This window comes from Leuresthes tenuis, unplaced genomic scaffold (genome assembly GCF_036924035.1).
Source record: "Leuresthes tenuis unplaced genomic scaffold, fLeuTen1.0.hap1 SCAF_3, whole genome shotgun sequence".
Lineage (NCBI taxonomy): Eukaryota > Metazoa > Chordata > Actinopteri > Atheriniformes > Atherinopsidae > Leuresthes > Leuresthes tenuis.
In genome coordinates, this window is record NW_027325357.1 from 21469115 (window position 1) to 21494093 (window position 24979).

Sequence of the window (24979 nt, forward strand, 5' to 3'; positions counted from 1 at the left end):
AAAATGCCTTTTATGGAGCTGAAATGGGTATTAAGTTGCTCAACAGCCTTGGTTGTGCTTTGTCAGATTTTTCATCTCTTAATACAGCAGATGTGGAACAAGTTCCAAATAATTACACTGGAGTGGTACCTTTGTTGTGTAAGGTACAAAAGGAAAATAAAATGTCTTAAATTATTGCAATACAGCATATGTGCCTAACTCATTACATAACTATCAACCCATTCAATAGGACCAATTCTTGATTTTTGTAGTATCACATGCTGCCCCCTTTTTAAGGGAGGGACTTGGGTCTTCATGGGTCAGAAAGAAAAAAAACAATAGAAAAAAATCTAACAAAGCAGAACATAGGGAGAATGGGAAAACATTTGGTTTTAAAACTACAACTGCAACTAGTGTCCTCGTTTCACAAATGTTTAATGTTATTGAAAGAATATTATTAAGAATATATACCCAAATGTTAATAAAGCTTGCACTGTTATGCTAGATGTTAGTAGTTTATCGTTTTAAATAAACTTGATACATTGCCTATTTTTAAGTTAATACATGGTTCAAATGATTTACAAGTAATTCCATTCTGTTTTTACAGTTACAGAAGAAGAAGAATTACATATGTAAATCTTATATCATATAACATATGTAATCTCAATGTAACTTTCAAAGCAAGGCCTCACATAAATAAAACCCAACAATGTCTCAGTGAGGCACATGGTGGTTGTGCTGAGAACCTGCCAGTGGTGGGCCGTCAGGGCCTGCAAGGCCTTCTCTGCTGGCCTAAAAATATCTGAATCACAGACTGATGTCTGATGAAATCCCAATTATATTTTATCCATGAATACTTAATACTATATTAAATAATTCCAAATAGTCTGTCCGCTTCCTTCCATAGCTTTTCCCTTGGTTGCGCTGATTCCAGACGTACTGATTCCATTTTCATATTACAATTTTAACCAATCACATTTCAGTCATCATTTGTTGCCAAGGTCACAGAAATCTACCTAGAGGCCTTCACAATCAGTTATATGGGCCCTGTAGCATAAAATAAGTGTCGATCAAACTGTTGCTTCAACCAATCAGATTTTGACTTGGCGACACCAAGGCCTTCCAGCAGGCGTACGGTAACGTCACCGCATTCATACCCTTTGATTGGATAGTCAGAGAGTGAATTAGTCAGAGCTAGCAAACTGCATCTGCAGCGAGCTGCACGAGCAAAAATATAGTTGTGTTGATTTCTTTAGCTGTTTTGTCAACCCACAATGGCTGAAGGAGGAGAAGAAATGTATTTAAAACTTGTGAAACTTATGCCAGAAATACGACAGGGCAAACTCGACTTTCAGCATTAGCTTCGATGGCGATAGAAAAGGACTTCTTGATGGAACTGAAACGCACGGATAATCTGTACGACAGAGTAACGAGGAAAGAAAGGAGGATGGATTTTGTGTACAAATAATCAGGATTTTTGGTGAGTAAAATGTTGCTATTTTAATGAATAATATAATGTTGTTATTGATGTTTTTATGTGTGTGGCAGCTGTAGCTGCAGTCGAAGGAGACTTGTGCACCCCGGGTTTTTTTAATTCTGTAAATGCATTTATTCTGGCTACACGAGTTATCTATCTGCGATGCAACAGCTCTTTATATTGCAATTCTGCATAAAAATATGTTTTTTACAGCCATAAAATAGTTATTGAAGGTGGATTGATTCAGACGGAGCATTACTGAAGGAAGGTGTGAAACGCACGGCCCGCCAATGGAACCTGCTATACCCAAACTTCTGTAGTTACTGAGTAGCTAGTCACTGAATCAGTTGTGTGGTTTCTCAAAGACATTTGTAGTAGTTCCTCCGGCCTTTGGTATTTCAATTCTGGTTTAGATTATTTCAGGTAGTAATTTGCCGGGACTCTCTTTGTTATTTGTCAAATAGATTCACATTAATTGTAATAGGCTAAATTCCAATAATTTGGTCCAGCCTCAGCACTAGTAAATATTTTTGTCAATGAGATCAACAAATTCTACTAAAGTTGCCTTCATGTAACAGCAGCAAAACACCGGGTCATAAAATAAGAAAATGGGGTGTTAAACTCGACCACAGGCAGTACTCTTATTTTGAAAACAACGCTTTTATTTTGTCGAATTGGAGAGTGAAAATAAATTATAGAAAACGAACAGCTAGCAAAAGGACGTTACTGATATTAACAGGCATGGCTCTTCAGCTTTGTATTGCCCACACCCAGTATTTTGTTAGACAAACGTTGTGGCAAACCCACAGCTTTATATGCATGCGTATATGCGAGCTGGCAACCTTTCTTACTGTGACGCCGCTTTCACACAGCGAGTTTCCTCTGCTATCAGTTAGCTAAGATAGCTTTGGCGAGCTAAGAAAAAACGGAACACGGGAGTTTGCGTGATACATAGTCACATACCATATGGTTATATATATTACTTGGAAATCATTTATAGTTTTTACTACAAAATATATCGGAAACAATAAGTATTCTTTCAAAATAAGACGTGTGTTGTATATACGGATATGTCGGTCCCATGGTGTAATGGTTAGCACTCTGGACTTTGAATCCAGCGATCCGAGTTCAAATCTCGGTGGGACCTCGCCCTTTTGATTTAAATATAATATTAGCTGTCGTCTTCACGTATATTCAAGATGTTTTCGAGAACAGTTAAATATATTTTCCCATTATTTACTTTATGTGAACTGCTTCCACCTGCTCTTTTCTTGTGAGTCAAAGCTGATTACAAGCTGAGAAACCACACGAGAGATTCTGGTTTGAATAATTTGGTTTAATTTTTTTGTCAGACACTACGTACTCAATTCCTTTCAACAACTCAAAATATATTACTTCTTTTACAAAAAGAAATCTTATATGAAAATTTGAGAGTGCTGAAATAATCTAAATACTGCCTCAGTGTAGAAAACAAATATTAAACAGAAAGGTATAGATAAAATAAAAACAGAAATCTGTCTGATATCTTAACACAATGATAACAATCTTTGGCTGTGAGTTAAATTTCTCTCTGAAACACTTCACTCATCATACTGTATATGTTCATGGATATTTGTCAAAATCTGAAACAGGAACTAAACTCTAGTGATATGAAAACACTTTTTATGCGGATGTTGTAGATTTCTTCTGATGATAATTTCTTTGGACTCTATTACAAAATGAGGTGTCTCATTTACAGCTGTACAAATTGGGCAGGGTTTTGCCTGTGATTTTCCCAGTTTAGTCATTTCTGATGCACAAGGCCTTAATAAATACAATTATTTATCATGCGAATAGATTATTTAAACAGATATGCATCAATTTGTTCTGGGATATTTCAATTACAGTAGCAGTTTTGCTTGTATATCAAGGAGAAGAATGAAAGGGTTGCATTGCTATGAAAATGAATGGGGATGAAACTTTGCACATCCGCAGATGAAGGCACGATTTATGAATTAGTATTGGATCATAGAAATGAAAATTGAAATTAATTGAAAGACCAATGTTTTTAGACTAAGCCCTAGTAGAAAAGTTATATGTCTATGTAATGTATAAGTGTTAATTAGTTTTAAGGCTGGCCTCCTTTCTACTAAAGAAAATTGTATTAAATGATCTACCCGTTTGTGTTTTACATTCTGGTATAATTCAGAAATGTATTTTTTGTTTAACGCATCAGTTAGATAAAAATACACATTTGAATGCAGCTAGAAAAGCACTCTCTGTGGATAATCATAACCCCCTTCATTAAAATGACTTACTTTTCTCTCTCTCATATCACACAAGGAACACAATTGTCAATAAGCTACTTCACGTTAAAACTTGACTCTTACTCTCTGCCACATTGTTAAGACCCTCTTAGCTCCTTTTCCTTGAGCTTTTGACACTAATGTAGAGAATTTGGTTTCCCATCATGCTGTTTGTAAAGTTAGTTTACATCCCATAAACGATCAAAACATGAATAAAAATCGAAAGAGGAAAAAACCTGAAAAACAAAAACACCCAGACACCACATAAAACTCTTGTCTGACAACATTAGGTCACTCTTTGGCTTTGAAAACTATTCCTCTGTAACCCTTTGCTATGTAAACTGACAGTTCAGCAGTTTGCAGCCCTGCAGAGCAGTGATTTATCAAAAAAAGGGGATTCTCTTATGAAAACAGTCATTCACCACACATGCCACTTGCAAACAAAAATATGTTTGTTGTATTCAAACTTCACGAGATAAGATGTCAAACTCATGTTATAAATATCTTCAGATCCACAATAGTCCATAGTTTTAAATCGCCTGCTTCCTCATCTTCTTAGTTGTGGTCCCAACATGACTTTATTGATGAAGTTGACAATTGCCACAGCCGGCTGCTCGGGATCCGTCTCAGCAAACAGGTGACACACATTCTCTGTAGTAGCGCCTGTCCGTCTGGCCACAAAGCCAAACATCCTGCAGCAGAAAGAAGACATGACAGGTCAAAAGACTGGAGAGCAAATAATATTTCATACTTAAAAGGCACCAGATTTTGTCTCTGGACATCGGAATCAACAAATCTGATTGTGATAAACTGCCATGCAAAGGAGCACGTTGCACCATTCTGTTATATGACCCAGGTGGAAAGAACACACACTGACACAAGCACTTACTTGCATGGCGTGCTATCAGAATTAGTCCACCTGAAGCCCGGGCACACAGAGACACAGAAATAAAATGTAGGAAAACATGAACAACAAGGATATGGAGACTGTTTCATAAGCCTAAGCACTCAGTGGTAATCTACATTCACCTCTCAGAGTACAAAAGCAGACAAGCAGCTCACAAAGAGAACTTATATTGTAAAAAATATAAGTCTAATTAGCAACAATTTGTACAGCAGCAGCACTAACGAGCACATTTATTATTATAACCTTCACTGAAGGCGATCAGGCTTGAACAAGCACAAGAAGTTGTAATTAACGGTAAAACAACATTGTGTTTATTTTTTCCTCATTTTGATTGACCCACCTCTGATCTTGAGGGTCAAGACTGCTGAAAGTGACACTGTTGATTGGGTAGTGCCTCCGAAAGAACAACCTGTGAAGACGTAAACAATATGAAAACTCCTATGTCTGACTTTTTTTTTTGTCAAACTGATGTGTTAGTTTTCATAATCCTGCATTAGGAAATTACTACCTCTTCTCCTACAAGTGACACTCAGTTGAATAAAATGTGGTGCTCTCCCTTACAAACAAGTCTGTGGTGCTTCAGAAGTACAGTACCTTCTTTTGCTGTCGGTTAGCGTGATGCCTTGAGAAGACACTTTAAAGTGGACCATTGTTGCCACTGGCCGTGGATTCAGAGCTAAAGTACACTTGGTTGCCTTGGAAATAGCCTCCGGCCCCGTTAGTGACTCTGTTTCTACAGAGTTTAGGTAGAGCACGTTGCACGCTGAAACATTAGAGATATTAAAAAGATGTCGATTAAAATGATTAAACCATCAATGCTGTGAAAATATGACGCTTGAGCAGCTGAAAAGAAAAAGAACTTCAACTACAGAATACTGTTGCTGCGTGAACAAGCGTGTACTCTACCTGCTCCTTGCTTGAGGAGGTCAGCTGCTGTACTTGTATTTGTTGCACTTTGCATCTCCTGAAGCTCTCCAACCAGATCTGAAACATCATCGGCTTGTGTTACCGAGCCATACCGTCAACATGATCGAGGACTATTGCAATAACCTGCTATTCATGGTTTGTGTTTTTCAGACTGAAAACTAATGATACAAGTATTACCCTTTTCTGGAATGCGGAGGGCACATGGGAGAGAGATGGGAGTAATTGAATGTTGGTACACCAAGGCAGATAAGCTCCCTGAGACAAAGACAGAAAGAGAAAATAGGTGCATCAGATTACGACTGTGACAGATTAAAAGGGATTAAAACAAGGAAAATAGCCTGCCTTTGACAATTTAAGTGATAGCAAAAAAATCTTGAGGTTTACAGGTTTAAATGGATATGCTCCAGAATCTTATATATAACCAAATATGTGAAACATACTGCAGTAGTTATGTCTACACCATAACTGACCAAAGTAGGACTCGTTCTGACAGCCCTTGATCTTCACTCCCCGTGGCCCAGTCTCAATGAGGAAGTGTCTCACCAGCTGTTCCAGAGGATCCCCTGGGAAGAGGGAGAGGAGAGTAAGAAGGCAAGGAGCGATGATTAAACATATGGCACACTGTCAAGCTGTCTCACGGATAAATCGAGAAATCTGTCTTGTTTGTTCTTTACCAGTCATTACTCTGCTTCAAACCTGGCTGATGTTAATGTAAAGCTATATTCAATATCTGTCATGAAGCTCCAGCTTTTTTTGCTGATCATGACGTAACCTCATTTGTGTTTTTGGACAAACTTTAGGGCGAGGGCCCATGTAAAACTGTGGCAGGAATACCTTTGTTCCCAGTGATGCTGGCATTAGGAGGAGGGGTCGCCACCTTGAGGGCCAGGCCGTAGGCACCCTGGAAGGAGTTACTGTCTCTAATGAGGAAAGTTCCCGGCTCCTTGTCCTTCAACACAGCTATGGCTAAGATGGAGACGACAGAGTGGAGGTGTAAAAGAAGAGATAAGGGTAACGTGAGTCATCTTGTTGTATGAAATTGTACTAACTTTCCCACTTCATTTATATTTGGTGAGATGGTTAAGAAATTATTAATACAAACCATGAACCCTCACCTTGGTCTCTGGAGATGCCTGGTTTGTACCAATATTTTGAGCTGTCCTGGACAAACTTTGCATTCACCCTAATGTCTACCTCATCCCTACAGCTGGGTTGTGGAGACCCCCTTCTTTGCTCTCCAACAGCAGCAGAGAAAGTAACGTGCTGCGCGGGAGAAGGAGCTGAGGAGGCCCGGAGGAGTGCATTGTGTCCATTCAGGTATGTTGCTGTGGAGGAATGGCGCTTCTTCTCTGGCAGCGGTGGCTGGATGGCGGGGATAGTTACTGCAGTGTACCCAGTGTACGGGACATGGGGGACGTTTAGTAACGAGTAGTAGTAGGAGGCTATGGGGAAGGTCGGTGTGTGATATCCATCGGGCACAGGTGACGGAGGTTTGGTGTCGGCTGAGCTGTCTCTGTCTGGGGTCAGTTTCTGTCTTGCAGTATCTGTAGCAGTTGTGGAGTGCTGAGGAGAAGATTGCAGCTCTGGGGAACCAATGGGAGAATTTGGGGAGGTGGTGGAAGGGCTGGAACTTAAACTTGGAGACAGATTCTGTGCTACACCTCTGCTGCAGTTGGATGGGCCATCACTAGGAAGAGCAGACCCATTGAGTTGGACTTGGATTGGGCTGATGACGACAGTAGCATAGCTTGAAGTACGTGATTGCTTATATCCATCGATACTTCCTGTGATCTTGGCTGCTCCAAGTTTATCATCGGCACTCAGAGAAGACTCGATTGATGGTTGTGTGGAATTTGTAGATATGGCTGAACTTTGGGTTTGTGTCTCTGATGGCACTGGTGGGATAGATTTCTCATTATCTTTGTTGGACTCTTGATGTATAGCAGTTTCTTGGCTTTGAAGTGGGCTTTCAGCATTTACGCTAGTCAAGAGACAAAGTATGGGGGAAAGAATTAGACTTAATTTAGATATCGGGATAAATGCAAACACACTCCCAGCATTAATTGATGAATGAAAGAGTGTTTCAAACACCTGTCTTCTGTGTGAGTTGGGCTGCTGCTACCAATGAGTGTGTAGTCATGATCAGAGTCCAGGCCTGGGGTGCTTGACTGACCTTGGGAGTCAGATTTGCTCTCTGAACCTTGAGATATGTCATCCTCTGTATCCGTCTTGGCCTTTTCTATTTTATCAGGAGAGATTAAAAGGAATATGTTAAAGGTATAACAAAGTAAAGAGTGAACAAGAAGCAAAGATCATGGGAGTCCACTATTGATAGACATTTACACTTTGAGGAACATTATCATGAAATGACTTCACAATTTGTAGATGTGATGGACTGGCGACCTGTCCAGGGTGTACCCCGCCTTTCGCCCAATGACTGCTGGGATAGGCTCCAGCCCACCCGCTACCCGATTGACGGTATATAGAAAATGGATGGATGGATGGATGGACTTCACAATTTGTAGATGTTTTTTTGGATTGTTGAACCCTCTGTCCATTTTCACTACTAAGAGACTCTGCCTCTCTACGGTGCTTCTTTTATGCTCAGGCAGGTTACTAACGTGTTGCCAAAAAAAAAAAAAAGCTTTCCATATGAAAAATAATCTCCAACATTTTCTCATTTACCTTTGTTCTGCTCAATGCGTGGCTGGTTTCCAGATCCTGAGGGGGTGTTGGGAAGCCTTCCTCTCCCAGGAGATGGGCTACTTGCAGGCAGAGGTGAGGCCGATCCAGAGTGATAGCCTGAGGCATAACCCCGGCTCTCACGGCTCTCAGATGGGGATGACTGGTACGGGGAGCAGGGGCAGGAGTGGTGGGGCTGTAGAGGAGTTTGGTAACCACTGCTTGCTCCATCCCGCACATCTATCAGTGACTGGGGGATGGCATAGCTCTGGTGAGGTGCAATGACAAATCTAGAGTGCTCCGGGTTTGGAACATTGTCCAGAGCAGAGTGGCAGACACGAAATGCCGGTATTGATGTTTTGCAGTGCCAGAATTCTGCTTCTCTTGCCAGCTCCCATGGATTTTCTGTTTCCCATAGTGGAAGTGCCTCTCTTGTCCGTTGTATCCCAGCTGCTTGGGCCCAATGGGGATTCTCTGATTGGTCAGGGTGCAGCAGATGGAGCGCCCTGACTGAGGCTGATTGATGCTCTCGCCTGTTGGAACAGTCCTGACATGGGCAGCAAGAAGATGATGCAGGAGAACCAAAGAACATTTCTCTGTAAGGGCTTGAGGGCTGTGGCTGGTGGGAGAGGTGAGGGCCTGGGCTGAGGCTGGAATGGTGGAGGAGGTGACACTCATCCCCCGTGCAGAGTCTGTTTGAGGCTGGCAGGGTGTGGCTGTGAGGGTGGGTGTGCTCGGTGGTTGGATAAGGGTAGCATTGCCTGTGGAGGCACGGCAGGGACGGAGGTGGAGGTGGAAGTTCCCATGGTAACTCGGGTAAGGGGTGAGTGCTATGGCGATGGCAGAGCTCCCTGTGAGTTGAATGAGGAGGAGGGGACATAGATTTGGATGGTAAAGCTGGCAGAGTTTGGCTTTTTGGATGGGTTTTAATGCCGTTGCAACGTACAGGACAGTGACCACTCGAAAGACACAGCTCACTATCCATTTCCCATCTGGCATCACTGCATTTTGTACCTGCTCGACCACTACAGGAGCGCGCTTGCCTCAAACTCACTGGACTTGACGGGTCTCCATCGTCTAAAATAGCTGTTTCTCTGTCCCTTTCTTTCTCTCTCATCTTGTCCTTTGCTCTATTCTCCACATTTCCTCTCCCAAATGGACAGTCAGTTTTTTCTCTGTCAGGAGAGTTAATGGACAGAGAGGCTTCACCAGGGTGATCAGAAGGGACCGCAGAACAGCTGGATTTAGAGGTGTAGGTGAGAGGTTGGATCTGGGCGTGGGATTGGGTTTTCACAGTTGGGCTGCTAGTGAGGCACCCATTGGGTGAAGCTGCTGAGGCAGTTGCACCTGGTCCACGTCGCTTCCTCACTTGAGCATACAAGCTGCCGTCTAGAGGGCCTCTGGTGTGCGAGATATCTGGTAGAAAGGTAAAGAAAATGTTATTGTTAGATTTCACCCTCTTTTTTATGTTAAACTACATGTTTACATCTATTTGTATGTTCTTACTTTCCATGCTGTCTTGGTGGTGGAGATTGAAATTCTCATAGGAGTCCCATCTGACCACAGGGTCTGAGGTGTTGTAGTCTACCTTGATGGATGTGTCGTTCTTGCGGTATTCTCGACCTGGCGAAAGCAGAAATGAAAACCCGCTGAATACTTCAAATGTTATGGTGACAGACAGACAGGTGGACTCACAGATGACAATAGTCACCTCTCATTTTTTCCGGCCCATTGGAGAAGATGAATTCCACAGTAGCATCTGGAGGAAATCTGTCATCTACAGAAAGACGAGCATAAAGGCAGTGACTAAAATATCCAGAGCGTAACCACAGAGAGTGAGAAAAACATCCACCAGAAGGTGTGATCTGTGAAGCAGAAAAACCAAAGTTAACAAATAAATATGGTTGCTTCTTGCTCTTTTCGAGGTTGAAATAAATAGGCTAAAAAGAAAGGGAATTGCTTTACCAAACAGAATAGAAGTCAACAAAGAAATCCAACTACTGAGAAGAGCTTTCTTTTCAAATCCAAGCATCAGTGTGGCGAACATTATTCACAAATCCTGCTGTATGCATGCGCCAGCAGGCAGCACTTACAGCAACTGCCATGAGACCGCTGGTTTGTGGGCCACATGCAAACATTTCTGTTTCATCTAACCTGACACTGTCATTTGCTATTTGTCTCAAAATACACACTAACACCACGACGGTGTGAGGAAGAAAAATGGGTCTTGAGTGATACAGCAAGGAAGCAGCAGAAATATCCAGCAGTGGGTGCCCTATTTTTTTCATTAATATGTTTACTCTTTCCTCACAATCCAGTGCAGTACAGATCCAGTACAATCTTAGTAAGTTGCATGGATATAATAAAGCACTGCAGTTATGCATGTTCTTCCCTCCACTCATTTCTGTAATGCCTATTTGGAACTGAAGCGTTTTTCTGACCTTTGTGTTTTTTTTATACCTGTGCAGGCCAAGTCTAGCTCTGTCTTGCCAAACCACAGCTGGGCTCCATGAACGGTGCAGGTGTGGAACTGGACTCTGAAGACCACCTCCCTCTCTGCGGCTCTGCTCCGCCGGTGATAGCATTTAACCTGCAGATAAGGAGTGGGATGAGAGAATACATTCAGGGGGAATGTCTCAGAGTGATGAGTAAACAAAGAATAATCACATTTTTGCTTACTCGTTCACAATTTCTTTTAATAAATGTAGATTCAGTACGTGTTGCTGCTATGGCAACGATTTGCACTGCGACGAGCACAAATTTGACAGTGGTATCCTCACCAAGAGACACTGCACACGTTTGTTATCTACAGATGAGTAAGAGCTTAAGTAGTTTAAAAATAATCAACTGATTTTTATAAAAACAAAGTTTGACTCCAAGTTTTAGGTGCAAAACCCACCAAGGAACAGATCCTGTATGTTCAGAAAGAATGCATATAGATGGGATTTTAATCCAAGTAGGGTTTTAAATGAGTGACATCCAGTTCTTGATAACATATCTCACCATAATGTCCCCCTTTAATAGCAGCGCTGGCTCCATAGTCACACAGAGCTTTCTTGCCCTGGAGCTCTGGGGATCACTAGATACACAGAGAATAAAGAGTGGGAACAACAGCTTCAAACATACATAAAACAAGTTAAAACATGTCTCTGTTGGGTAAAACACTGGTAAACATCATACACTTTAATGTAAGCACAGACTAGACTGCAGTTAAACACAGACTGTGACCTCTGGAGTTAACATCTGTCAAAGAGACTGAAGGAAAGAAACCCCCCCCCCCCAGACAAAATGGTGAAGTCAAAATACACAGTGATCCAAGTGACTTACTAGACGCCTGAGGTGTAGACGAGTTGTAGAGACTGGTAGATTTTCAGGAAAGGATAAAATCCTGCATATACAGAAAGAAGCTGAGGACGTTAACAATTTCAAAACTAGTGACATTGAATAGACGAAAGCTTTACGGTACTTATTCATCAACATTATAAAACTTCCGCTCACTGTTCTAAACTCATAGTTAGCATCACAGCACTTCTATTTCCCCAAAACGAGTATGTGAAAAAAAAAAAAACTGACCTCCTCCTGCCTGGAAGTTTGGTAGGGAGGGAATGAGGATCTGATGAAGGAACAGAGGACTGCTGTTCATTTTAATGGTACCGGACAACAAACCACTAAAGTAGTAGATGTACCTGTGGATTAGAGATGAGGAAATGATGTGCATGATGAAATGAGAGTGTGACTAAAGCAATATGACATAATAATAATAATAATAATAACATGTGAGTAGTGACATATGGCAGAGATGATAAATTTGCAGGTGCATGAATGTGTCACACCTGTTCTGAGAGGGCTGCAGGGAAGAGGAGACTTTGTCCTCGCAGAACTTTCTCATGGCCAGCGTGGTGAGAGCCTGGTCCGCTCTGGAAATAAATGCAGCAATTTAAACGTATATGTGCACATAAAATGCCACATTTTATTGGGTATAAAATGAAGGTCACGAGGTTCGTACGTCAAGTAGAATGTGGATGTTTCTGGTGAAATACTTTTTTGGAATAAAATTAAGCTTTAAAAGGTAACATGCTGGGATATTGAGTGTCTTGTCTACTTCAAATGATGCACATTACCCAGCTGATATCTTGCTGTAGTGCATGTATGCTGCCATAATGACCCCCGTCTTTCCTTTGTTTCCCTGTGAAAGCAAAGAAAGATCGAATGGGTAGTTAATTAGTTTTTTTCCCCTTCAGAAAAAAAAATCACAGCAAATGAAGCAGTTGTGTGTTAAGGTTACACTGACTTTGCAGTGAAGGACCACCACATTGCCGGGGTCAGAGGTCAGCCAGGTCTCCATGGCCTTACAAATGGCACAAATCCTGTCCAGAGGAGGAGCGTGACAATCCGGCCAGCCATAGTCCTGCACCTGGACCGCAGACGATTTATGTTTCAAATTCTGGTGTTTTTTTTTTTTTTTTCACCCAATCAAGTCTTTCCATTAAAAAGTTTATATAGGGGAAAATATTAAATACATTGTTTGAGCATGCCAGTGGTATTCGTGTGATTATGCTGTGCAATGCCCTCTACCTTTTCAGGTGTAAATACTTGTACCTTTGGGTTAAGTCTGGTGATATCATGCCTCTTCTCTGATAAATTCAGCAGCTGGAAAATGCAGAAATGCAGAAGCAGGCAAGAGATAAAATACAAATATACATTATTGTATACTGTTACTGTTGTATACTGTATACTGTGAGGACTGAAAGCAAACAATTTGTGGTTACCTACACACAAATAAACATCTTAAGCTTTGAATAATACAACCTCTATTAAAAGGATAAAAACAGAATGCAATTTATGAATCTCATGAACCAATGTTTTACTCACATTGAACATAGAAAATGAAACATTTTACCGTTTCATGAAAAATATTAGCTCATCTCAAATTTGATGGCAGTAATACAGAAATCTCAGAAAAGCTGGAACGGGGCAAGAAAAAACTGGAAAAGTAAGTGGCAAGTAAGTTGCAACTAATTAGGTTAGTTGGCAACACGTTAGTAACCTGCCTGAGCATAAAAGGAGCACCGTAGAGAGGCAGAGTCTCTGTCTCTGTCATTAGAACCACTGCATGGGCTCAGGAACACTTCCACAGTTCACTGTCATCCAAGGTTTGCCCACAGTTCAGAACATTGCCACATCGCGAAACGCAAAATATCGTAAAGGAGACCCAGGACTGTTGAGCAGCTAGAACCCTATATCAGACATAAATGGGACAATGTTTCCCTCCCAAATTTCCAGCAACTGGCCCCGTTAGACTAGTGTTAAAAGAACAGGAGGTGGCCTTGTCCCAACTTTTTTAAGACATTTTGTTATGATCAATTCAAGACGAGCCAGCATTTTGTCATGACATACTAAAATCTCCCATTTTCAGCATTTGATATAAAGTCTGCTGTGAATCAAATATTGGTTTATGTGATTTCAAGCGACTGCAACCTATTTTCATCTAAATTTGACATAGCGTCCCAACCTTTTTGAAAATGGGGTTTTACATTAAACAGCAGACATAAGCTACTTGCAGATTGATCCAGTCAGTTTTTAAGTGTATCCGTATTTATGAAAACATTTTCAACGAACCAGAAATCTATCTTGGTGCTTAGATTTGAGCATGGAAGCCACTTCCTGCATGTTTCTGCGGTACCGCTGCTCCTCCAGGTCTGGCAGGAAGAAGACCGAGATGATCCTCTCTGTGATGTAGGTGAGGTCAAAGTCGTAGTGGCACTCCATTACATGCTCCATCACTTGCTCCACGCTTTTACTTCTAGACATCGTGAAAACCCATTCTTTTAGTGTAGTAGACGGTACACACACTCAATTCCTCTATTTGATTCCAACTTTACTTTACTTTTTTGAATGTTTATATCTAAAAATGCCATTTTCTTTTGTCTGCATGTGTTTGATTAAGGCTTTCTAGTACCTTGGTATGGAGCCTCTCTTCTTCTGTGATGTTGATTTAGTGGAACTGTGCTGTATAACAAAGAGGGAAAAAAGAATAGCACAGTGCTGCTGTGACATGTTGCCTCCCAGGATATATAACACTTCTTTCTTCCAAAAATGTGTACAAACCTACCAGGTCCGTAACTGGGGTGCAGGTTGCAGGCACCTGAGAGGAGAGAAACATATGGTTAGATTTTGCAGCAGCAATCTTGGCATACATTTTGAATGAACCTGCTCAAGTCAAGTCATGTGTTTGATATAATGCTCATGGTCCTGCTCCAGCAGTACAGATGAAGGAATGGAAGGCTGTGGGATGAAGAGGAAGGAAGAGGAGCTGCTATCGAGGCTAGTAAAACTCATTCTCACTCTCTCTCTCTGTCATCTGCAGCAGCTGGTTTCAAGAAACATCTGTCAGTGTGGATTTTGCGGTTCCACATGACAAACTCGTGACACACGATGTCGGAAACACACAGATTAATACAAATAAGGGTCCATGGTAAGATAACTAGAGAGAACTGCTTGTTGTGCTGGTCATTTGGTTGATTGAGCAGAGGTGTTGCTCAGGATATCAGGAGCTCAGTAGAAATATGATCGATTTCTTTTTTGGCCTCTTGGAAATAAAAGAGAGACTAGACCGACGTGATTTAGTGCTGGTGGAAGACTACATGTGGTGAGCAGTCCCTGTACTTTGCTGCCAACAGTAACTTGCCCAAACCACAAACACAGAGAGGCAGAGGGAAGCTGAGGTCATTTCAACAGCCGTTCCAAGCGCATACAAATAAACTTCAACAGGTTTTTGCAGCTTTTTGTATGTTGGTTTCATAATAAGGGTGGAGGGCGTGATAACCATGGATTTCAAGGCAGATAATTAAAAATGCATGAACATGAAAGATGAAAAATGGCATGGGTGAAAAAAATGCAACAGAATTCACAATGACTTTTATATGGTCAAAAGCAGGAAGAAATGTCCCAAAACATTCAGTATTTCAGTACAGTTATGTATTCTGAGTCTGAACCATGTCAGCCTTTTTACATTTGAGCTCCCCCATGTGATTGATTGGCAGCTGAGCCATTCACTGTTACACTGAGTGCTGGTCAGTACTGGCAGGTGCCAGCCAGGCAACAACTTAACTAGTAAAATGCCCGACAATCACAATGATCTACAGCTGAAACAATGTGAGGAAAACAACAGCAACCAGAAATACAGTTTTAATGACAAAAACATTATTTCAGCTTTTATTTCTTTCGTGTTGGAAATTTGTCAGTCATCAAAAAAGGGCTAACCTTCCATGGCATGATTCTAACCCTTTCACACCAATACAGTGCTTCATCTAGAATAAAGTCCACACTTTTTACCAAGTGATCCCAGCTTTATTGTTTTGCTGCTGTTTTTAAAGTTTCTTTGGCAATTTTCTTTTCACAAAACACCAAGCAACTATTTTATGCTGTTTAATGCTTAATGGCAACATCTCAGGTGCTCCATGAGGTAGTAGTTGAATAAATACGTTGGGCAACATTGTTTTCATTTTTCCGGTGTGCAGATTTTATTTTTTCAGTAGGGCGGGACTCGATTTAAAAAATTATCTAATTAATTAGAGGCTTTGTAATTTATTAATTGAACATTTTAATCACATAAATATTTGACCAGAAAGCAATGAGAAGCAATTTTATTTCACATGGATTTTAGTATACCATTGAATAATGACTGAATACATAAGCTTACGCAACAAAACATTGGGGTTTTTTTTCAAGGTGGTACTTAACCAACCGTCCTCTTATCGACGCTTCCATCCATCCGTCCGTTTTTTTTTTTAATGCCTTTTAAGAGAAGGGGAGTGACACGCAGCAAAAGGCCGTCCGATGCGGGATTCGAACCGGGGTCGACTGCAGCGAGGACTGTAGCCTCTTTACACGGGACGCTTGCAAAACCCACTACTACGCTACCCCATCCGTATATATTTTTTTTAAACAAAATTTCCCATCCACGGGGCCAACCAAAGTGGTCTCATCAGCTTCTTCGTTCAAGTTTGACTATTTTTCACTGTGGTTTGTTGTTGTCTGAAGTCAGTGACGGCGCCTGGGTGTTTTTTCTGGTTCAACTCCGGTGGGGCTAACCGATACAGCGGTGGGGCTCCACACAACCACACAACAGCCGAGAGTCAAAACACAGCCCAGAGCCCCCGACCAATTAAGTATGTTAATGAGGCAACGAGGAAGAGCATGAAACAGGCAAACAGGCAAACACACAAAACGCAATAACAAAGTCAGCAAAGTTTACAAAAACAATATTAAAACTCACCAGGTTGAGATTTTCAAATAAGTACAATCCGCCGGGTTTTGTGACGAGCATGCACACAAAGCGCGCGCACAGGAGTGACAGTTGTCGTCGCAGCTGCCAAACGAGGAGGCGCTGTTGGACTCCGCACTTCTCTTGGTTTTATGGTAGGGCTAACGGTAGAGCTAACACAATTCTTGGTGGGGCTATAGCCCAATCAAGCCCTACCCTGGCGCCGCCTATGTCTGAGGTCATTAACGTAAGGTGATGCTCGAGTATAATCGGTATGTCTGAAACTCATCCAGTGAGAAATGTTCCGCGGTGCAAAAATAAGTGCGATTAAAATGTGTTTTTAACGCATTATTTTTGTGTGATTAATTAATCTTAATAAACGCGTTAAAGTCCCGGCCCTAGTTTTCAGACATTGTTTGCAAAACAATAGGAATATGTGACAGAAAATAAATGAAAAGTACTGCACAAAAATATTTTTTTCTGATGTAGTGAGACACTTATATGTGGTAACACATAAGAGTGTATACTATGAAGAATGAAGCTGTTTTTTGTGCGTCATTACATTGAGATATCATCACACTATTAAATTACATGATCATTTAGCAAGTCTTAGGGACAAAATGATTGTACTGCCAGCAGCTGCCCTTTCTAGCTTTTTCATAAAAGCTGGCATCAGCAGAACTCCACACAATTGCTGGTGACAAAATCGAAACCACTGGCAGTGGACATGAGAGGGGCTACTTCAAAAGATGTACCACCGTTTTGGTCAATTATAGCAAAGCAGTCGTAGGTTTTTTTTGGTAGGAAAATGAGCTCAGCTTCTGCTACGTAACGCTCAAACCTGTCAAAATGTGGTTTGATTCTCAAAAGAAACAACTGGCTCCACATTGGCACTGAAACTGTCCTCGTGTTAAACATGTATAGAAGACACAGCAAGTCCACTCATTTGTGCAAGTTGCAAATGTTAGTCTTTGCAGAGCAAACCTCTGGCTAATTTCCCATCACTTTGTCATTGCTTCTTGGATGGTGCCCCCACTGCTAACAAGGAGCACCTAACATACCAAGGTATTCTGAAAATGCTACATCTTAATAGCATTCTATGTTATATTACTTGTGTGTTAATAGAGAGATATGTTATTTATGCCCATTTTTCTTTGGCAATCAGAAAGTTAATAATAAAAAAATATATATGTTAGTGTTAAATGTTAAATATATGGAGTTAATTATCAGGTGAGTTGCTAGAGAGATGGTGGAGAGCAAACAAAGCTTCAACCTAAAGCTCAAATAGGGCATCTATCAATGACACTCTCTGGGGTCCTTCCAGTTTTTTTTTTTTTTTTTTTATTCTTTGAAAAAAGTTAATAACTTGTCTTGGTTTATGACATGAGCTATGATAACTGAAGCAAGCATTAGATGTCCGTGAATACTTTGATTTAAAACCCCAGACTGATCTGTGAATAGTAAAAAGAAACCTAAACAGCAACTTTTTCACATTGTGGCACTAGCATGGCATGACTGGTATAGCCACACTCCTTCCTTGTTTTTTAGAAAGTCTAAGTGCATAAAAACTGATCACACTCGTGTTATAAAACTTACAACAGGAAATGAAAGAGCACAGAGATTCAGCCATAGGGGAGATCTTAACAGGTTTAATAATAGTAGTTAACTGGATAAAGTAGTCAGGTTCAGGAAGCAACAGTAGGAGACAGACACAACACACACATGTACACATGTAAAACACAAACATACAAACACACACATGCAGACAAAAGGAAAACCTAGAGGCAGAAACTGTAGAAATGTAAGATTATGGGAGAGGAGCAAGACACCAAAGTCAACAGGAAGCAATTTGCAACAGGATGTCAGTGCTGGTCGGCAGAAGTTCACACATACAAACACACACACACGTAAATACATGCATAGTATACATGTGTGCCGAGTAGCTCTGCCAGCCTTGGGGTCTTCATTAATGCATGCTGGAGCCACTGGGAATGGGGCCATCTGGTTCAGTTTGTCTTGATCATCAGTCAGCATTTACCAAGGTGCCAGTGACAGCGCTCTATCCCACCCACAGGCACTGAGTGGCTGACTGTTAGTGGACTGGATGACTGATCTGTGCAGTGGGTCAATTTTCTTATCATTTATCGAGCAGAAATGTTAAATACTCACTTATGTTATGCTTTGCAGCTGTTGGCACTGCTGGACAGAAAATTGAATCAAAAGGAAATGCTGTATTTTTTTTTTTCATAAATCTCTCAAATTAGTCTGTGAATGAGGGAATATCCAGTTTGGCTGTGTCCAAGGGTTGGAACATAATTAGCACTTCAGCAAAGACTAATGCTGCTTATAGTCCTGTTTTGCTTCTTTTAAAATGAATCCTGTGTGTCTGTTTCTCACTGTTTCAAGTTTTCAGATATTATCTCACAACCAAACAGCTCCAGCTCTGTAAGGTTCTGCTCAGACTTCTTACAAAATATGCTGAACCGTTCTTTTAAGACAATAACTTAGGGTTCAAGTAAAACGTCAAGAAGATTTTTCAGTATTTTCTGACATTAATTAACAACTAATCAACTTTAAAACGGTTTAGTCAGTATTTATCACACTCAAACATTGAACCTTTAGATTATCCTGATGCCTAAACCCCTTTGCACCGCAGCATGGCTCTAATTCTGGTATGATTAATGACATGTCTTGAGCCACCTTTCGAGGGAGAAGGGATCCAACATGCAGAACTGAAGGAGCAGTGGAAGCAGGGGATAAATGGGAGCATTTAAAAGGCAGGCATCAGTATCCCAGAGCAGCAAGTTTCACTCTGACAGTCATCTCTGAGGTGACTTCACAGTCTGGACAGGGAGAAGTGAGTAAGCCTTCCTGTACGAAAGTGGAAAAAGTTCCATAGTCTCACCAAAAACTAAAATAAATCTTTTTTTTTAAACTCCCGATTGTTAATGTTTTCCTCAGGGCACAGCAAGGATAATGTAGGAGTGGCTGGAATCATTTCTGGAAGAGATGCAGCATCCTTGCTCTTTCCTGTCTCATTATCTCTCTGCATCTCATCCTTCCTGTCGTATTTCTCTATTTCTCACACCTTGCAGTCTGACATCTTTTTTATTTCTTTATGTCTTACAATCTGACTCGCTGCTTGCAAAGCTTCAGGTAAGACAATGGGAATGATGTCTTATCCCTGAGATACGAGCATGCGCTCTCCTTGTACAAACAACATTGGATAACATAGAGGAGCTTGATAAGCATCACCACGCATGGCCAGGGCACGTCACAACCAAACTGGCCCAGAGCAGGAGGGAACAAGAGCTCAAAGCTAAAGCAAAGTGTCTGGGGAGTAGAAAAAATAGGCAGAACTTAAGAGGGAAAAAGACTGGAAGACAGGAAGGAATGGCAAACAGAGACAGAAATTGAGAGCGAGTTCTGAACATGAAAGAGATATCAACAGCTGAACATGCCTCCTGACCACTCTCACAGAGCAGAGCGATTTCACAGAGCTATTTTGATTCAGTTCCTTATTTTAGACTATACAGAGTATCTCTCAGAACACTTAAATGTTCATTTTGTCTATTTGCATGTCAGTCATCTAACAAATTCCCTTTCCCTGTCTGCTGCAATTGTAGTGGGCTGATTTGCACCATGTCCCATGTGACAGGCTGATGGCTACAATAGGCTAACACGCATATTTTTAGTTGGTCCTGTTGTCTTTTCGCCAAATAACATTTAACACGAAATAACTGAAAAAAACTCATACATTTATCACAGCCTGTCCAGTATTAAAATAAAGTTATTGCAAATGACATCCTTTGAACTCAAACTGTTTATAAAGGCGCTTCTGTGACCCTGGTAAAAATAGGAGAAGTATCTTCCAGGAATATTAAACAAAGCTTGATGTGCGCCTCACTCAGGAAATTAAAAGTAGAGTGTCAGTATAAACACTCTGAGCTTACATCTGCATGTGTGTTCAGCAACACTTCAATGTTGCTAAGGCCAGGAAGGCAGTAAAATGAAATCAACCATGACAATTATCTGTATGCAGCTCATCATGCCAGTGATGGTTATAAATAGCAACAACAAAGTTGCAGTGATAAGCCACCACTATAATCAGCTTCCAAAGATATTCATCTGACAGGATATTTTACTCTGCAATGTCCACTCTCGCCATCACCATTCACTTTACTGGTTTTACCTTCCCATTGATGTGCAGTGACACTTTCTGCAACCACAGAACCACAGCGTGCTCACCAGGTCCCCTGCGGTGACACATGAAAGGCTGCAAAGGTTGGAAAATGTGGCTCAAGGCACCCAAAAGACGGAGAAACAGGGACTCACAACATCTGGTCCAGAGCTGGACTGATAATTGGCATCTGCCTCAAAATCGACTAAGGATTTAATGAGGAGAGCTTTTGAAAACTGAAAACTAAATAAGCAAAAAGGACCATCAACTTTGTAGGGAATTTTTTTTATCTATTCTGTCCACTCAAACTAATGACAATAAATGAATGCCACTATCATAAACCCCACTAGCCAAATAGCATGCACACAGATCACAACTGCCATATCAATTCATAAATCAGCATGAAGCATTAGGAGAGCAGCTGGTTTGCATGAGAGGACACTGTCACCATCTGTATTTCACTTTGTAGCATTAGGATCCATCAGCTGATAGAAGGAAAGTTGACTGGATATTGGACAATGGCATTCCCTGTCAAGTATCCTTTGATCAGAAATGTTAACTTTTGCATATACATGACAAATAATGTATGCATGTATACACAGTACTGAAGTAGACAGATACACTAAACAGGTGAAATGCATTGGGACAGCAGGAAGTTTCATACTAGAAAGTTAGCGACAGACACATGTCAACAAACCCATAAAAAATCAAGTATGGCATATTTAACTTTCACATGCATTTGGAGTTGCATATAGAATATGGTTCAGGCACACTTCACTTCATAACAACAATCTCATTAAAAAGTAAGTCTTACGAGTCAATTCTGAAATATAAATATTTAAAATCTATGTATTCTTTATAGGTCAAAGCAGGAGTCTCTGCTTCAATTTTGCCATTTGTCTTAATCAGAGTAAACACAATCCCCTTTCTGGGCAAAGCAAGCACACTCTGGCTTCAGTATTAACAGAATAATATGCACAATCACATGCTGCATTAGCAGAGCAAACACAGTAGAACGGGTTTAAAGATGTTAGATTCTTGCTGAGTAGCGGATGGGAAAACATGAGGAACAAGTTGAAACTAATGTTTTCACTAGAGAAACTAAACCCAAAGATTAAAACAGTAAAGACAGCGCAGTGTGTTTTTACCTCTCAATAAGCAGCTTCAGTCTTTCCCTCTGCCTCTGAGCAGTCCTGTGTGTGGAGTGTGACACTACCTCCCTCCTCTTCTCTCACACACACAAACTCAACTCACTCCCTCTCACCAACTCACTTTCCCTCCCTCCCTCCCTCCCAATAACACATATACTCACTAACAGTGTGCCAGCAGCACATGCAACATAGCATTTCCCCTCTCACTCTGCCTGTGTCATACGCATGGTGAAGCCCATCAACTGTGCAAGCACTTTCCCCTTACATGTGCACTCACAGACACGTCAATACGCCACACGGAGACAGCGAGCACAGGGTGCTGATGTCTGTTGACCGCTCGAGCGGCCTGAGGCTGAGGCAGAGAAATGACAAGAGGCGGAATAAAAGTGGCAGGAGGACAAGTGTTGGTATTATAGAAGATACTGAGGAGACAGGCAGAGACAACACGATGCACATGGGATGAAAGAATAAAATTGGAATATCACACTGATGAGAGGATTTCACATTTGAAAAAGGTTAGAGAAAATGTAACACAATGTAATGAAACGTTTTGATAAAAAGATTGTCCGAAAGAAGAGAAATTTATTAAATTATTAAAGAGGAAAAAAATCAAAGAAATTTGTTATGAGAGAGACATACTGTAGAAACATGTATCACAGGACACGGTAGGCCAGCCTTGACCTAATGTTCCCCTTTATTTATGAATACCCCCAAATGGGACTGATTACACACACACACAGCCTGCCTCCCCAGCTGCCTCTCACTTATTTGTGTGCCCCCATGATCACTCACTGGCAGGCATCTACGGCACTCTTGTTATTTTCTATATTTATCCACTCAGACTTTTTCTATCCAGCCTGATCATCGTCCTGTGAGACGATGTTGTCTCTCATCCGTGGCACCCGTTCTGCTGCACACTCACGCAGTTTCTTTTTTGGCTATTGCTGTGGTGACCAGGGGGATGAGTACGACCAAAATAATAATCCTTTTTTAATACATGCTGCTAAGGGACAACAGCTGGTAGTACCCAGTCGTATACTGTTACAGTGTGTATGTGTGTTTCTTGTTCAGGTATCACTACTATTGTAAGGCTCCTGATATGTTACACAGTCTCATCATGTGAATTTGTCTTCATTATGATTATGAAAGTCCCCATAATGAGGATCTTTATAGAAATGTTTTAGGAAAGAATAAGCCTCAAGGAATTCATGTGAATGTTATGATATCATGTCCACTGGAGTCATGGATACCCCACTGACCAAAGAGCAGTTCAAATGAGGCTAACCACTTCTGGGGTCTTGATTAGTATTGGGCAAGAATCAAATTATGGTTATGGTTTGTTTGCCCACGATCAATGGAAGTCAACACAATGTCCTACAGTGATTGCTGCATGATATTATCTTTGTATCTGTGGAGGAGGAAATGTGACAGACAGGAAAGCCATCAAACAGCTTAAAGACCTAAAGAGCATTGAAATAAACGTGTTGAGTCTCTGTGGTTTGTGTTGCTGAGCAGCGACAGCAGCACAAGTTGCAGCATGGTCATGAACTCAGTGCTGTGAGATACTGAGCTGCTGTCACATTTGGGCAGAGGTGGCTACTGCTGATGTTTTGAAATAAGCTGTGGACACAGAGGGTGCTCGTCTCTCATGGCGGAGGCATCTCATACTTCAATGAAGCAATTTACTCCTGGTCCAAACACCAAGTCTGCTACATCCAAACTTTAAAATTTCTCTAGAGTTTTCATACCATATCTGACATTTGAGGACAACTAGCTGGATGTTTAATGTATAAATAAATTTCCAGCTGTTAAGATCAGTGGCACATTTTGACCCTGTATGTCTTGAAGTTGCTACATTATTACCAGACATTTGCAGCTGTAGGTACTGAATGTTATAATTCAACAAACAGGAGACCAAGACCAAGCTTTTAAGACAGCATACAGGTTGTCATGAAAACTTAAATGTCATCTGTTGGAAAAGAATACAGTAAACCTATTAAACAGCAATTTAGCTGCACCACACACCCTATTTAATCAATGTGGTTTCAAATCATGAGGCTAAAACTGAGAATGTCTGCCCAACTCCTTTTTCCTCATATCACTTTCTCACTTCCTCTGCTCCTATATCAGATTTTTTGAGGGACTCAAAAGGGAGGATGGTAAGGAAGTGCTCATGGGCATACATTCAGAAAGTAAAAGATTCCTCTCAAGTAGTTGATAGTTGAATCTAACCAAACAAAATTAGATGTATCAGACAGAAAATGATCCAAAGTGCTTACTGAGATAAAGCTTAATGTACTTTGCTGGAACGATATAACAGCTTTCCAATCAACAGACAGAAGACAGTGAGTGTTTACAAAGTGAATTGAACCCCTCCCTGCATACAGACCACCAATAGTTCTCGTCTGCCAACAAGTGCTGATGCTATGAGAAAACAAGCTATGTATTCTATAAGCTCTAAAGCCTTATATCAAACTGTATGTCAAAGTCCCTCTTAGATATAATGGAGCTGTCACAGGTGATTGAGGACACTCATGTTATTACACGACTAAATTCTCAAAGCAGCCTGGCTTGTTAATGCTCTGTTTGCAGACCCTGTTTAGTAATACTTCTAGAACAGTTCATTAGGCTTATTCCACTATAGGCTCACCTCATTTTAGCATTGCTAGCTAAGAAGAAAGGATGAAGGTGAGGCGTGCCCTCTTGGGTGATTTTAGGCTTACCTTGGCTTCACATGTCTTGTGAACTGTAACCTTGCACTCTGTAAACAGAAGGGAGAGGAACGTGTTTTACTCTGGAAAAAGGAGTCAGTATGAGTGACTCAGGATATGCTACTTGACCTGACTGAGATGTGGACTCACCCTTGCAGAATGCCCCAGGGCTGTCGATGTTCTGCTTGCACACATCACACGCTCGTCTTTTCTTGAAGCTCTTCACTGTGAAGGCGTGGCTCTCTGACTTTTTGAGCTGCAGACACACACACACACACACAGGGCAGTTAAAGCCGATCACCCGCACAGAACATACAGGTGGCAGAAAGAAATGCTAAAAAAATCATTGATTTAATCATACAAAAAGAGTGCTTCTGAAAAGAGCATAGATATTGAAATGTGATGTGTTAAGGT

At 41.1% G+C, this 24979-nt stretch overlaps 1 protein-coding gene and 1 non-coding gene across 3 annotated transcripts; one reads left to right on the plus strand and one right to left on the minus strand.

Annotated features, from left to right (window-relative positions):
• The first annotated feature begins 2531 nt into the window (after window positions 1–2531).
• Window positions 2532–2603, plus strand: trnaq-uug (transfer RNA glutamine (anticodon UUG)). Its single transcript has one exon. It is a non-coding gene; the product is annotated as a tRNA-Gln (tRNA).
• Window positions 2604–3617: 1014 nt separating this feature from the next.
• On the minus strand, window positions 3618–24827 carry LOC140303690 (tensin-2-like). Of its 2 annotated transcripts, XM_072382548.1 has the most exons (26): window positions 24716–24827; window positions 24578–24615; window positions 14370–14402; window positions 14217–14266; window positions 13877–14060; window positions 12857–12907; window positions 12549–12671; window positions 12379–12443; window positions 12091–12174; window positions 11831–11943; window positions 11585–11645; window positions 11261–11336; window positions 10718–10847; window positions 9969–10034; window positions 9764–9880; window positions 8261–9673; window positions 7667–7814; window positions 6691–7556; window positions 6410–6541; window positions 6046–6138; window positions 5753–5830; window positions 5555–5632; window positions 5243–5411; window positions 4989–5057; window positions 4631–4660; window positions 3618–4433 (listed from the first exon to the last, which is right to left on the minus strand). In XM_072382548.1, the coding sequence occupies exons 5-26, from the start codon at window positions 14036–14038 to the stop codon at window positions 4289–4291; spliced, it is 4269 nt and encodes a 1422-aa protein (XP_072238649.1). In that variant the 5' UTR covers window positions 14039–14060; window positions 14217–14266; window positions 14370–14402; window positions 24578–24615; window positions 24716–24827; the 3' UTR covers window positions 3618–4288. The 2 variants fall into 2 exon arrangements, with proteins under 2 accessions (XP_072238649.1, XP_072238648.1); XM_072382547.1 differs by lacking the exons at window positions 24578–24615; window positions 24716–24827 and adding an exon at window positions 21852–21938 and having other exon boundaries at window positions 12833–12907.
• Window positions 24828–24979: the final 152 nt, after the last annotated feature.

Coding starts and splice junctions, on each gene's coding strand:
- LOC140303690 (XM_072382547.1), bottom strand. CDS start 14,038: ATGGAGCATGTAATGGAGTGCCACTACGACTTTGACCTCACCTACATC. Junction 12,444..12,548: donor TGGTGGTCCTTCACTGCAAA/GTCAGTGTAACC, acceptor TTGCTTTCACAG/GGAAACAAAGGAAAGACGGG. Junction 5,412..5,554: donor CCTCCTCAAGCAAGGAGCAG/GTAGAGTACACG, acceptor CTAATGTTTCAG/CGTGCAACGTGCTCTACCTA.